Raw genomic sequence first — 15,284 nt, forward strand, 5'->3', positions numbered from 1 at the left:
TTCCGGTTTCAGCCTTCAAAATAAAAGCGACGATGCGCCATTAAACGGTAAGAAGAAGTAGAAGAAGAAGAAGTAGCCTACGTATATATTTTACTTAAAGGGAAAATTAACCACTTTATATATAGTTTTTGTTGCTTTTTGTTTGTTTTCTTTTGTCTGTATCATTCTATTATTTTCTGTTACTACTTTACTGGTTTCAATTTTTCTTTTTCTCTTCATAATACCGAGCTGTGTGAGATTTATGCTATAAAGTTAAATATTTAGACTCAAAATCCTAATCAGTAATTGTAATTGAATTTTAATTTTAATTTACTGGGGGAGATCCATGATAAGCCTTGTAGGCTTTTTTTTTTTTTTTTTTAAATACTACTTTGTTTCTTTTTTTAATATATATGTAGGTGCTAAATCAATTGATGTCTAATGCATCTTGTATTCAGTGTATTGAACCATTTGTTCAATGCATTTACAATATAAAAATACAATATTTGTTTAAAAAGAAACTAAAAATATATAGTGTTAAAAAATAGACACACATCTTAATATGATTCATGTTAAATTATATTAATGTAATGATACTATATGTGAATGTTTATGTTAGTTGCCCCCAGCGTTACATTTTCAAAAAATGACTGGAAAAGTGTCCTTCACATATGCTTTTCAGATATCTCTCTGCTTGTTCCGAGCTAAATTTAGCAAATATTCTTATAGACCAGCCAATAAAAGCTGGGGTTGCTAGGCGATAGATGGATTTATTTTGAAGGTACAGTCAGCATGCTTCCGGTATTATTGACAGACTTGACGCAGACCGCCGTCCGTTTAAGACATCAATAAATGAACCTGAGATTGTCGCTTGTTATCGGTGATCAATTAGTTGCGCCTCACCGGTTGAATGAGGTCATCGGTAACAATAATGCGCACTATATGGCCAAAAGTAAGTGGACACCTGAACGTTACATCCAGATGTGGTTCTGGAAACATCTGCTCTCAATCTGCTGCTGTAACAGCGTCCAGTCCTCTGTCAAGACTTTCAACACACGTTTTAAAAGTGACAAACCAATTTATGACCTAAAAATAAATCCTGGGAAAAGTTAATCTGTGCACAAATCAATCAAAAAAATATATTATCTATTATTATATTATCTTGACGCATTTTATTGAAATATAATATTTTAAATACTTACTGAGAAATACATGTATTCAGGCAATTAGCAGGTCATCTTGTTGTTTTATATTTACTCTCATCAGGAGAAAAATATGTAATATGTATAATATTGCAGAATGATTGCTCTAGTTCATCCCAAATGGAGCCGGATGAGGGTCGATTGAAGTTCTTCAGGTTTTTTTTTTTTTAATTTGAATTTTAATTTTATATCACTCATTTTGATTTTAATAATTTAAGTTTTCAACTGAGTTAAGTTTCAGTTAGTTTCCAGAATGGGTTAGTTTATTTCCGTTTAGTTTCAACTGTTGAAAAATGTAGTTTTACTTTAGGTTTTATCCGTTTCAGTGTTAGTTTTAGTTGTTTTTTTTTTTTTAAATTACAATATGAGCAGTATTTGTTGGTGACAAGATTTCAGAAGTTCAGAATCATTACGAACTCTTTGTGAAGGCAGCTGACAGACTGAGTCATGTAGACCAGCCACACTGAAAACATCTGTTTGTTAAAGAGCCCTGCAAAAATCACATCATTAACATCTTAATGTTTAAAAGGAAAGGGAGAATAATTCCCAGAATAATTCACAGTTGCAATATCTGTCAAAAATAATCAAAATGATATATCTCTTTAAAATCACTCAGCCCTACATCTCAGATATCTGACGTCTTGTTTTGTTCACTCAGTGTATTTGTTCCCACACATACTTGCATGAGTTTACGACGAACACTTTGAACTGTTAAAGATCAGAATTTTTATTTGCCCAAAGACTTGAACTACAAGGACATAAGAACACCCTCAGCTATAGAAAACATCAAATTTTGTCAAATGATCAGCAGTACAAACTTGTAAAGCTTTGCTGTCTTAGATATCTCTATAAACCAACAGAAGGGAGAGAAGAAACAACTAAAACAGGTGAATTAAACCAAAAACTCTCCCCCGTGAGTGAAAAACTCACTGGCCTCAGAAGTCACAGATGAGGGTTTGCAAACTTAAAGCACTAACAAAACAATAAGCACTCGATACAAAAACAGTATTTACAGAAAAATTACAAGTTCTTTTTAACCCCAAGTCCTCTGGCAACTCCCTTTTTTTTTTGTTTTTTTTTTACAAATCGATCATTATCAGCAATCACTTTCCTTCCCCCCTCCCCAAATTATTTAAATAGTCCACGCTGGTTTTGTTTCAGACAGGGATGAGATTCATAATGATCAAAATCAGTCCATTACTAACAGATTATTAATAGTTGCCATGTTCTCATCTGTCTGTGGACCCAAAATGACAGTCATGGAAGTCTCGTCATTGGTCCTTTTTCAGGTAACCAATGACATGAGCAGAAAAATTACTAAACACCTTTGGAGGAAAAAAAAAGAGAAAAGATTTAACAATATCTACATTCATGGTGTTGGTAAGATGTCCCCACACAGGCACAAACATGCATGCTGCAGTCACATCATGGTATGCAACAAAAACAGTAAAAACAGCACACATTAAAGCAAGAAACACACACTCACACCCTCATATATACACAGTTCTGTGCATGCATGCACACAAACTCACACAGAGGGACAGATTTACGTTTAAGTGCACACTTTTTTGGGATAAGCATCGGACTAAAATCCACATGGATCGCAGTCAATACCATTAAAAATTTTCAAAAATGAACTTCTGATGAAAACCATTCAAGTTCAACATCCACAAAAAAATGATTCCAGATGGATCAGAACACGACAATTAAAACAAAACCTATTAACAATTCAAATAAACCGCAAATGAAACGTAAAAGAACGGTTCAGAGAAGAAACAAACACCAACTGTGTGACATTTTTCTTAAAAAACAAACAAACAAAAAAAAAAACAGAGTCAGATTGAGCTCTAAAATGTGGGAAAAACAAGCGTTCTCCCTTCAATAACAAACTGCTCTGGTCACACAAATAAAACACTGTTTATTATTGTCAGGCCAGAACAAACTTATGTGTCAGACAGAATTGTTCCAGACTGAGGAATCTGTGTTTACAAGACATGTCAGTTAAGTTTGATAAAGGACAGACACATGGCGACGGATCCTGCAGCGATGACAGAAAGTCTTCGCCTCTCTTGGAAACTTTTTTTTGTTTGTTTGTTTGTTTCACAAGTCTGAAGAAAAGTGGATGCAATCAGGATTTAAACATGAGGACAGATCTCAACAAATTCATCTAAATTAAGTCCTTAAATAAAACAAATATATGTGATGACAGAGGTCTCACAAGTCAGATGAAGTAAATTCATCTGTTTCTTTAAGTTGGTCAATTTTCTCGTTAAAAATGCATTGAGAAGATAAAGTAACAACTTAGAAGAACATTTTCAAGGCACAGAATAGTCTGCAGACTGACGTCGGGTCAATCATTTGGAAATTGGTGCGAGAAGTGCATTAGCAAGGTCAGACTTTAATCCAATAAAAAAAATTGTTGGGCAGATTCACAAAAAGAAAGTAAGACAAAAGGATGTAACTGCTGCCAAAGGGTGTTTCTACTACATATTTAAGGGGGTGAAAACTTGCAGTCTATAGTTTTTTGGGTTTTTAAATCATGCATTTAATTTAGATGAATCGGTAGAGATTTGTTTTTCTTGTGACATTACAGGAAAACTTACTGAGAGTTAAATGTCAGTTTCAGTTCTGTGTTGCAGTGTTATCAGCCTCATGACATCCACTGTGGTTCAACACCGTACAACAATAAAACATGAAAAATTCCCAAGAGACGGGTGAACACTTTCTGTGTGCGCCGTCATCCTTTAAATGAGAACACGGGTGAGTAACATCTTATGAAATTTTCCAGCAACAAAAAGACATTCATAATGGCTTGATTTTTTTTTTTCCTGAAAAAATACCACCTCTTTAAGAACCAAAGGATAAAATCTACATCATAAATTGAGAATAGAAAACAACGTGACAATGTTCTGGAGGAAAAAAAAAAAAAAAAAAAACAATAATGGAAACATTCTGAAGAGTGCAATTTTTCAGTACCCTGCACGCCCCCCACCCCCCTCCCTAAAGTGATCCACCAGACGATGTTCTTTGGCTCCATGAAGCCACCTGTCTTCAACTAATTACCAGGAAAATAAAATAAAACTCTGACCTTAAACCACTGAACCTGTGAGTCGAGATCGAAACCAGCGGCAGAAAAGTTCGTGACATCACCAAACCAGTGGGGATGCTGTTTTTGGCATAAACGTCAGCGGTCACGTGACCGTCACACCGGGGAGGGAATGGAACTGATTTTGGACATAAGGGCAGTGTCCCTCCATGAGAAGATCACCAACGCAGCAACACAAAATGAGTGAGTGTGAAGTGGATGAGGCGATGCAGGGGGGCGGGGCTCCCCCTGGTGGTGGGAGGAGAGCAGGGTTGGCACAGTGGCAGAGCTCCCTTGACTCTTGGCTCAGCTCAGCGCTGCTCAGTTCGTCTCGCGGCGGCGGCGGCGGCGACGGCGACGTCATCACGTTTCAGTCTGAATCAGAGTCCGACGAGCCCTGCGAATTTGATTCGCTGCTGCTGTCCTCCGACTTGTTCTCCTTGTCTTCTGCCTCATCGTCGTCATCGTCGTCGTCGTCCTCGTCTTCGTCGTCGTCCTCATCCTTCTTCAAACAAACAAACAACAAAGAAAATAAATTTAGTACGAACAACGTCTCGTCGTTAACTCTGCGTACTGGCAAAGAAAGACGGGTCTCACATCATCGTCATCGTCGTCGTCATCGTCCTCGCTGGATGAGTCCGCGTCAGAGGAAGCCTTCTCCTGCTCATCATCATCATCATCTTCATCGTCGTCATCCTCCTCCTCCTCCTCCGTGTCCTGTGGAGAGAGAGGCAGATTAATCTGATCAATTCCTTCAATCGATAACGGCATTCATTCATCTACACCAGTCGTTCCCAAACCACAGACGCGTCACAGGAGATTTTATTTAAGGTCGCCAAATCAAATCAAATCAATCTGTCCATTATATTCATGATTGTTGTTGGTGAAAAATGTTGATCTGGCAATGATCTGTTTGCTTCATAAAATGTCAGAAAATAAAGAAAATCGATTAATTAATTCTGTCACAAGCCTGTCAATTGAAAAATTGATTTTTCAACTAGAGTTCAATCTGGAGATCATTTTTCCACTAATCGATCTGTTTTAGATGACAACAGATGGGACTGTTGCTACAGCTGGCTCTCTAGAATCGATAATGGTATTGGCATCAATAAAATCTTATTATATTATGAGAGAATAAAAAGCAGAATCAGAAGAGTCAGCACTTACAGATTTCTTGGACTTTGCCTTGGGGCCTCCTGGTTTTGCCGTAGATCTCCTTTTCTGTAACATCATAGAGGTAAAACAGTTTTAAATGTAAGATATTAGAAAGATTAAAAACATCAGAGCAACACTAGAATTTCAGAACAGTGAAATCAGTGACTTACTTGTGAATTATATTCTTTGTAAGTGTTTCTCTCTTGTGAGGACAGACTCTGTGGAAGGATAAGAGTGTGTGTTAGATAAGAGCCAAAGACGTCTTGATTAATGCCCCTCGTATATAACAAACAAACCCTTCTTACAGCGAGCCACTGCTCCAGCTGGACTTTGTACTGCCTCTGCTTCTCCTCAGCGATCTTCTTGTATCGGTCCTTGTCCTTCAGCGGTAACCTCTGCCAGCGGCTGCCGATCTCAGCCATCCGCTCTTTCATCGGGAGGTGATTCAGCTCTCCGTTTGACAGCATCTCCTGAGAGAACTTCTGATATCCGTTTCTAGTGAGCGAAAAAGCAAAAATCCAAAATGTTAACATTTCAGTAGAGTCCACGCATAAAGAAGGCAGCACAGACAAGTTGGAGGCGACAAACTTACGATGGCGGTTTCTTGGGTTCACCCTCAAACTTCATCTTCTTCCCTGAGGCAATGGCAGCAGCAGGTGAGCGCATCTCACACAGATCTCTCTGTTGACAGGAGTTAAATCAACTGTTAGCTCTCTGTTTGTTAGCTGTGGGGTTTCTACTGGGTGTCGTCAGTGAATTCCCACTAACCTCGTATCTTTTCTGGTCCTCTGCTGCCTTTTTGATCCACATAATTTTCTCTTTTTTCTCCATGGTGCTCCAGGTCGCTTCCATCGCTTTCTGAGCTTTTGGCCGGTCGCTCTGCAAAACACAGATTCACATTTAACGTGAGTATTTTAGGCCCCTTTTTCTGCTCTTTAAAAGGTACAGAATAGACAGCTGTACTCTTTTCTCAATACTATTAAAGGGGCAGTTCAGATACACATATTATTGAAACCTTTTATTCTACTGTGATAAAAAGTAAACACTGTACCCAAATTAAATGCATGAGCATGGATACCTGTGATCTACCTCTGCCTTTTTAGTTTATTGACTGGCTGAAACCAAACTACCAGTTTTTCTTCTTAAGACGAGGAGTCATGCATACCTTAAATCTGGCCAGGTAGTCTCCTATGACACTCTGCTGCCAGATTTCCTGGGCAGTCTTGGGCGGATCCGGCAGACGACTGCGATCCTCCTTCTCCTTTTTCTCCGACTCTGCCTTCAGGACCGTCTCTAAGCGTTTATACTTCTCCTAAATGACCAGATCATTAGAAAACCATTCACATCAGTATGATCTGGCTCCCATCATGCACTCTACAGGCTTTACATTTCTTATACAGGATAATATTCAGACATGTTCCCACCAATCAGTCCAGTTCAGTTTGTTAAACAGTACAACAATTGCTTTTGCTTTTCCATTGACCAAATGAGCTCCATTCCATTCTGGTTACCTTCTTCTTATCTGGCAGCTCGTTCCACATGCGGGCCAGGAGTCTGGTGAGCTCGCTGTCAGACAGGTCTGGACGTTCCTGCTGCAGCTTTGGACGCTTCTCCTCAGAGAAGATGAACATGGCTGAAATCGGCCTTTTGGGTCTCTCTGGATTGGCCTAAAAGTTACAGAGTGAGGAAACGTCAGAAAAGGACACTACAGCATCTAAGAAATAATACAAAGAATCAAATGTAGGGAACTGGCGCTTATAGTCTCACTACAGTCTGCACCTGATTTAATGAAGTTTAGCTGTATACTTGGTCTGACCTTTGCTTTTGAGTTCTTCTTTTTGGAGGCAGGACTGCTGGCTCCACTGCCCCTCTTAAAACCGATCTTCTCCTCAGACAAAACCCGCTGCTGCTCCTCCTCTGACAGACTCTACACATCCACACAGCAGAGGAAAATGTACATGAGAAAGTCTTGCAGCAAAAAGTAGAGCACAGATGAGAAGAGCGTCAGGTGTGACATGCAAACTATGCACAAAACAAAAAAACAGACTTACACTGAGGAATCTGTTCATCTCAATTTCATACTCCTTCTTCCTCTGAAAAAAAAAGAAGAAATATTACATATTTAGACAAACTTTTTTTGCAGCAGCAGTCCTTACCCTTTTCCAGGGTCAAATTCAAACACTTTTCAAGTATTTTCAAGATACAATTTCAAGCTTTTCCAGCACCTTTGCAGCGGAGGTAAATTACATCAGGGAGGAGATACAGCAGCATCAGCTGGAAGACTAGCAGGAAGCTGAATAGCTAGTTCATACACACCCACACTCACCCTTGACAGCTAGGCACCTGTCAAGTCAAAAGACTGAATGCACTTTGAGAGAATGGACTGTTTTTATCTGATTTTATTCCTATTTATTAGTTTATTATAATGCTTATATTTTATTGTGATGTTTACTATTTTACTGATGTTTCTATTGCACTGCAGTCACTGATCGAGAAATGAAATTTCATTCTCTTGTGTATGTAAATGCACAGTGAAAATGACAATAAAAATCCTTGATCCTACATATTTATGTGTTCAAAATGATTAGGCCTTACATCATTTCTTCATCACTTTAAATCACGTGTTATTGTGCTATAAACAAGCAAAACTTTACCCAAAGTCCAAGCATTGCTCAACAGGATTTGAAGATTCCCAGCACCTTTTTAAATTGTGTGCTGTGCTGATTCTGAACTCACCTGTTCACAGCGTTTCTGGTAGCTGTCCTTCTCACCCTGCTTCAGCAGCTTCCACCGCTGGCTACACATCACCATACGCTCTGTGCTCGGTACGTCCTTCATGTTCGACATCAACTCCGCGCAGAACATCGAGTAACCGTTCCTAAAAGCATGTGCACAAAATACATATAAGTAACTCCAGCATCCGGCACGTGTCGGTCTGGCGGTGTGTTTTTGAGGTATTTGCAGCTGGGACTCACGGAGGAGGTTTGTCGGGTCGGCCGTCAGATTTGTCCTTCAGGTGCCTTTCAGCCTTGGTCAGTGTGGACTTTACGATATCGTCTTGGGTCATGTTTAACTCTGGGTGCTGCTGGATGTACTCCCGCATTGTCTCCTGGAATAATACAAACAAAAATTCACAGTGAAGAAAGACGGAAGGTACGCCAGCGTTGCTCTTCATACTTCCACTGCAGCAGGCTCAGCAGTCTCACCTCGTACTGTTTCCTCTGCTCCAGAGACTTGGTGATCCATTTGAGCCTCTTCTTGTCAGACAGCTGCGTCCACTGTTTGCCAAGACTTTCCTTAATGTCTTTGGTGGTCGCCTGGTGTCAAATAAAGAAAATTAACACCTGTGCTGTAACTCAATTACAGCTGAGGAAAGTTGCATTTTGTATTACTGAAGATTCCCTGAACTTACATCTGGGTGTGTCTTGAGGAAGGCCTTCTTTTCATGGTTGTACCACAGCTGTTGGGGTGTCTTGGGCTTCTCTGGTACATTTGAACCTTTCTTAGTCATGCTCTCCACAAGGTCTGGGTGCTCTTCCCTGGATTTACACATCACAAACCAACATTTAAGCACAATTATCATGATTATCATCCTTAAATATGCTGCAGTGTTAATAATAATTAATTGTGAACGCTGTAATCTCACCTGAACTTCATCATGCTTTGCACAAATGATTCTTTGTCTCTTAAGAAGTCGTCAACATATTTTTTCTGCAGACATGAAAACAAAGCAATATTTCTGTTAGAAACTGTACCGCATCCTTCAAATGTCAAACGCGTTAGTGGTTGCATCTGTTTCCAACTGACCTTCTTCTTGTCCGGCAGCTCCCTGTACTTCTTGGAGAGGATCTTAGTGAGGTCTAGGTTGCTCATCTCTGGGTGCAACTTTGCGTACTTGGCCCTCTTTTCCATGAAGAAGCGGAAGTATGGAGTCAGGGGCTTCTTGGGGAAATCTGGGTGTTTCTGCGCGCCATGGAGAAGAAGCGAAAAAGACTTGAGCCAAACTCAGATGGACAGATTTTCATTAGTTGCGTGATGTATAGATTTTTTCTATTCTGACCTCACCAAAAAGGCTCAGAATTACAGAAATTATTTAAAAAATCTGCTTTATTTGTAAATGAAGAAGTGCACAGTTCATTGAGACGTACATATATGATGTTAGTGCAGGGAACTGCTGTGATTGGTGGAACTGAATGGAAGCAACGATGGCTGAAGGTGAACAAAATTCACAGGGACTGGTTGAACTACGTGAATTGTTGTGATCACAACTTCCTGGAGGGACTGAATTATAGAAAAGAAAATGCTGCTTTCTTTTGCTATTTTCATTTGGTCCTACAATTTCTCCTCGCATCCTTGCAGTTTCCTTGAAAAGCTGCTGTGAGATCAGACATTTTAGGCAGCAAGGACCGTGAAATCCTGGAGGGACCGATAATCTCACCTTTATTTTCTTGCCCTTATAAGGGTTTTTGATGTAGTCTTGGGCATCAACTATCAGCTCCGTCAGGGTCCGAAATTTACGAATCTGTGCATACGGCAAACAAAAGACATTTAATTGAGTGCAAAACAAACTATAAAGAAAAATTAATGTGAACATTACTTTAAAAAAAAAAAAAGTCTCACCTCTTTTGAGACCTCCTGCCACTTCTGCTTACACATCTCTGCCGTGTAGGAATTGAAGGCCACCTTCTGCCAGTCGAGGTGGGACTCTGATGTTTTGTATTTAGTCAGGTCTTTCTGAGGCAGGGCCACCTTCATGGCCTCCAGCAGTTTTAATAGGTCATCCTGTGCCCACACTGTCATAACACAAAAAAAACAACAACACTTACAACTGTCTGCTAAGTTACAAAGCCGGGTACAGTATCCTTTTATGTATAAAATAATGTATGTAGTGATTTTTGAGATTGTGAATGTATTTGTACTTAATCTCATGTGTCAGTAATTTCTACAGGCATCTGTGTATTCATAAAAAACAGGGCTGCACAATACATGAATAAAATATCACTCAAATCGCAATATGTCCAAGTGCAATATCAGAATTGCAGAAGCTGCAACTTTATGATAAGAAAGAAAAATATGTGACAAGAAAAAGAATGTAAGAAAACATATTAGGTATAGATTAAGGGTGATAATCACTGATCAATTAATCAGCTGTTATGAATTCAATCAATCATGTCAAATCTAATCAATAAACATCTGAATTTTGTAGCTCTTTAAATGTTTCTTAGGCTAAACTAGAACCCTAGAAATAAGGGTTCCAAAGGGGTTCTTTGAAAGACTGTGCATTCCTTTAAGAACCTTTTATAGAAGAAAGAGTTCTTCAAGGATTGTTGAAATCCTTGAAGAACTCATTAATCAAGGGTTCTTTGTACCATAATATAAAAAGGTTCTTAGTAGAACCCCCTGGGTGTTGTAGATTAAAAACATGGAAATGTAAAAGAGTTCTCTGTAGAACCCCCTGGTTGGATTCTTCTTTGCACCCTTAGAAAGGTAGAAAGGTTCTGGATTCTAGGTAGAACCACTGCACCCAAAGAAAGGGTTCTAGCTGAAACCTTTCACAGACGGTTCTATAACCCTTTAAGTTAGATTCTGTCAAACTCTTTGAATGATTTCCAAGTGAACTTTTACAAAAAGTTCTAACAGGAACCAAAATCCAAGCTGAAGAACCCTATATGGTTCTAGTCAGCAGCTAGATTTCTGAGGGTGTATGTAACGCTGGAAATAAAACTCTGATTGAGGGAAAAATACATTTGGTTTTGTTTGGTAAATGCATAATTTTAAAAGATTTTCTAAGTATGATTGATTGATTGTTAATTTAACAAATAATTGATTAAAGAAAGAACTTGCAATTTGCAACCCTTCTAAAGATCCCAACAAATGTCATATCATCGTGATATTTTCAGTGAAAATTAACACTGTGGTATAATAATAATAATCATGAAATACATTGTAATTTCTGTTTTTTTCTTTAACACCATATAATGCATCACTAATAAAAATGACAGATATCACTGTGAAGTTGTTTATAAACAATCTAAATGTTATAAAATCCCACCTTGGACTTGGGTCGTTGCCTCCATTTCTCCATTCATTGGTGGGTGTTCTGTCTTGAATCTACAAAAGCAACAAAAATCACGTTATCATTAACTTTAATAAAGAAAAAAAAACTTCATACTCGCTCCTACAACCAAAAACAGTTGCGATTTTAAACTACGGTAGTGTAATGAAAATGTTGTTTTAATGTTCAAATTATTCATACGATCGACGGTGATTTCTCATAAAAGTGTTTTATTTGTGATATAAAAAGTAAAACTCGGCTGTTTTCACGTCGTGGGATTTAAATTTGCCTCGACATAATGGTTTATGTTCATTACACCGCCCCTTAAACGTTTACGCTACATGGTGAGACATAGGCTATTGCTTGTGACGGCTTCAAATCTCAAATAACACTGCGGAGGGCTTCAACTAGCACAACTAGCTACGACAACAGGAGTCTCCGTCGAGCAAATTTCGCCAACCGGAATTTGGCGTATTAGTACTGTCCTTATTCCACGACTAAAGTATCGTGGACGCACGGGAGCGACCATTTTCTCGCTCGGTCTGCTCGGTAATGGAGGATTTTCTGTCGGAACGGAGGTTGGGGTGGATACACGGAAGAAGGAAGCGAATGGACGTGGACGGACAGGCAGCTGTAGGCGACCAGCTGACCACGGACGGGGGATCTGCTTTCGGTCTCCGACGAGGGGGAATGGTGGCTTGGAAGTACTGCAGCCAAATGCGCCACTCGGCAGAGGCGCCTCATCACCGATGGACGCGGATCTAGCTCCGCCAAGCAACCCTATAATCTTCTCTTCAGATGTTTACTGAGGCTGGAGCGACGAAATCGATGCAACATTCACACGCAGTTAATAAATGTATGTCAAAGGGTGTTTAAAGATCGCTTTATTTAGGTTTTTGGAGTCAAATGGTGCGATTTAAGAGCAAAACCCAGTGCATTCTTCAGCGAGGCGTAGCCGAGCTGTGCTCCAATGATGGCGGCTGCTCGTTGTTCATCGTGTCCTTGGTGGCCCCAACTCACTGTGGTGTCCACGGTGTGACCCAGCTTCATTAAAACCACCATTATTATCATACAGGGAACTAAAAAAAAACTGCCATAACGTACCTCGGGAACCGTTTTGCATTAAATATATCTCAAATCTCGTTTTAATAGATGTTATGTTACAACATATGGATGATAAAAATTGGTAGCTGAAGCATTACATTGCCAAGGGCAACTTGGCACGACAAATGAAAAATTAAAACGGGACTTTTCGCTAATATTTATCACTATACATTTAAACGACGTTAACGGTTAGCTAATACAAAACTTTAAGCCTGCATTTAATTGGAATTTACCGTTTCACAGAGGGTAGACTTCGACTTAACGTTGCTGTTTACAACGAATTATTTGAAACTATAATTTTAGCGACATTGATACATAAACGATAGACTTCTTCGAGTTTGGGGAAAACCGAATTTTAAGAAATTGTAAAAAGTGTCCGGGATACATTAGTACATGGTGGTGGGTTGGAAGGACTCGCGGAGGCGCAGGAAGAAAGAAGAAAATGGAAAATATGTTACAGTTACAGTCTCGATCTGACTTTACGAAAAGAGTTCATTTTCGACTACAGTATCGCGCGCGGTTAAACCGTATCTTAATGGTTCACAGCTCAAAGGAAACATGTTAACAACATCCGAGGCAGGCAGAGCAGCTTCACTGGCGCGACAAACAGCTCCAGGTCCGCCATGCTTCAGCTCTGCTCTACAAGGAAACCTACCGTGACAAGGTCCAATGGCGCACTGCAAACACAGAAAAACGGAGCTTAAAACTAAAGCCAGGGCGTTGCAGACTGCCTTCCCTCGGTCCAAAAGCGCATAAGCGAGATGAAGAAGGCGGGTTCTCCGAGCTCGGTCGTCGGTGGTTCTGGGCTAGTACAGTGAGAGAGAGAGGGGGAGAGAGAGGGCGAGTCTCTGCACGGTGAGATATTAAACCGAGATCCCTGATGGCTAACCGAGAGAGGCGGCTGGCTGTTCCGCCAACAGCCGCATGGAGGTCTCGGCGCGGAAACCACCGTTAATTCCCCCACGCAAATGCCCTGGTTTCAGCGCGAATAGTCGAGTTTCGATCAAAGGAATTAGCATAAACGATTCGCTTGGTGAAATTTTGAGCAAATACCCCGTTTACCTCCGGGTCTTACATCTAGTTTTTCCCCGCTGTAGAGGACAAGAAATTCGGCTATGGCCGACCTCGTCTGTGCGCTGCCACAGCGGTTGGTTTGTTTCGCTACTACAAAGAGGCTACCGACCGAGGCGCTTTATAAGGAAATAAAAGCAAACATTAAAGATGTTTTTTGCAGGATTTAGAAGGTTATTCGAGCTTGTTTATCGTTCAGTTTCGCCGTATTATGAAACCGAGCGCCTGTGCTGTTGGCTTACCTGTCTCTCGGCGTGAGCCTCGGTGTCGTTGTGGAGGAAGAAGGGGAGGGTTGAACGATAGCCAGCACTGCGCCGTCGGTCCTGGGCTCCAGTCCCCGCAGAGATGGTCCTTCCCCCCCGCCTCCATCTCACTCGCCGTCTCCCTCCACTCAACGCGCAGCAGCTCCTCTCTCTCCATCCAACCATTTCGCCACGCCGAGACATCCACATTTTTTCCGACCTCGCACCCGTTGTTTCTGAACGCAACCGAGGCGATTATTTTAACTTCCCGTCGGCCGACCCTGACAGATCTCCAGCCGAAGTTTGCACTACGAATAGCTTAAAGTTTCATCGGAAAGTTGTGCAGTTATCAAATTTAAGTGCAACCATCTTATTTCACATACTCCAATAACTTAATATATTAACATAAGAATTTTTCAAAACTTTATCATTTTCACTTATCAACGCCAGATCCCCCACTTTAGAGAGAACCACCTAAAACTGGTCTTCAAAGCAGCCTCGGTGTATTTTCACTTTGCTCGATTCCTCTTTTAGCAAATTGTAAGAGGCTGTTTGACAGCTTCATTTTGGCCCAGCATGTTTTTTTCTTTTCAACTCCACCTTGTGTGTTTGTGGGCGGAACCCCCGGCCGTCCAATCCAGTCAGTCCGATTCAAGGAAAACAAATGACTTTCAGGCACTCAGCCTTGTTAAACTGTGCTGCGTTCTCTTGCTGTCGGAAATCTTGTTCTCACAAAACAAGAGCAGTGATAAGTTCAAATGTTCAAATACACATAAAGACATAATGAAGTTAATACTAATATGTAATGTCCTTAACTTGGGAGTGAATCCAAAGCAATTTTAAAACTCAACTCACATCAGAGATGATTGCAGATTATATTTTACTTATTTTCATCTTTTTTCCAAAGTTTGTATATTTGATATTTAATATTTTCGCCTCATTTTTTCTTTTTTTGAATCTCACTGTTCCACTATGTCTGACCACTCCTAAGTCTAAATGAATAGACACCGCTCTGATGAAATAAATCAGATCTGTAACAGTAAAAAACACATTTCATAACAATGAGCTGAGTTTTGAAAAGGGTTGGGTTATGCCACAATTTCATTATGCATCTTTTCCGCAGTTATTTTTATGATTATTCATATAATATTGTGTTATTTATTATTTTTTTAACAGTGTCTCGTCGTCTGTATCACATATTTTGATGTGTTGAATTTAGAATTTATATAGAATAGAATAGAATTTGTGTGATTGAACCCCTTCAATCTGTTCTGTAATGCTTCATTTTTATTTAATCACACCTGATTTAAATAAAGTAAGAGCAAAGTTTGACAGCTGCAGCACAAAAACCCTGTCGTGGTGCTTAGTTTTGTATTTTACGTGATAACATT

The 15,284-nt window shown here is 39.9% G+C and overlaps 1 protein-coding gene across 1 annotated transcript; it reads right to left on the minus strand.

The window, feature by feature from the left end:
- Positions 1-4,615: 4,615 nt before the first annotated feature.
- ubtf (upstream binding transcription factor) lies at positions 4,616-15,098 on the minus strand. The gene is made up of 21 exons (XM_084743639.1): positions 13,894-15,098; positions 11,474-11,532; positions 10,042-10,214; positions 9,860-9,943; positions 9,229-9,384; positions 9,068-9,132; positions 8,834-8,960; positions 8,628-8,738; positions 8,397-8,530; positions 8,158-8,299; positions 7,473-7,514; positions 7,238-7,348; positions 6,933-7,088; positions 6,587-6,733; positions 6,190-6,300; positions 6,014-6,102; positions 5,727-5,916; positions 5,592-5,639; positions 5,434-5,487; positions 4,864-4,983; positions 4,616-4,771 (listed from the first exon to the last, which is right to left on the minus strand). Exons 2-21 carry the CDS (start codon positions 11,508-11,510, stop codon positions 4,637-4,639), a joined length of 2,232 nt encoding a protein of 743 aa, XP_084599765.1. The 5' UTR covers positions 11,511-11,532; positions 13,894-15,098; the 3' UTR covers positions 4,616-4,636.
- Positions 15,099-15,284: the final 186 nt, after the last annotated feature.

Source organism: Lutjanus erythropterus, chromosome 19, assembly GCF_056507025.1.
Source record: "Lutjanus erythropterus isolate fLutEry1 chromosome 19, fLutEry1.hap2, whole genome shotgun sequence".
Classification (NCBI taxonomy): domain Eukaryota; kingdom Metazoa; phylum Chordata; class Actinopteri; order Lutjaniformes; family Lutjanidae; genus Lutjanus; species Lutjanus erythropterus.

Bases quoted from the DNA above. Each gene is read 5' to 3' on its own strand.
- ubtf (XM_084743639.1), bottom strand. From the start codon at position 11,510: ATGAATGGAGAAATGGAGGCAACGACCCAAGTCCAAG. The intron at 8,739-8,833 runs GTAAGTTCAGGG...ATTTGACACCAG, and splicing joins TCCTCAAGACACACCCAGAT to GCGACCACCAAAGACATTAA. The intron at 7,349-7,472 runs GTAAGTCTGTTT...GTGGATGTGTAG, and splicing joins AGATGAACAGATTCCTCAGT to AGTCTGTCAGAGGAGGAGCA.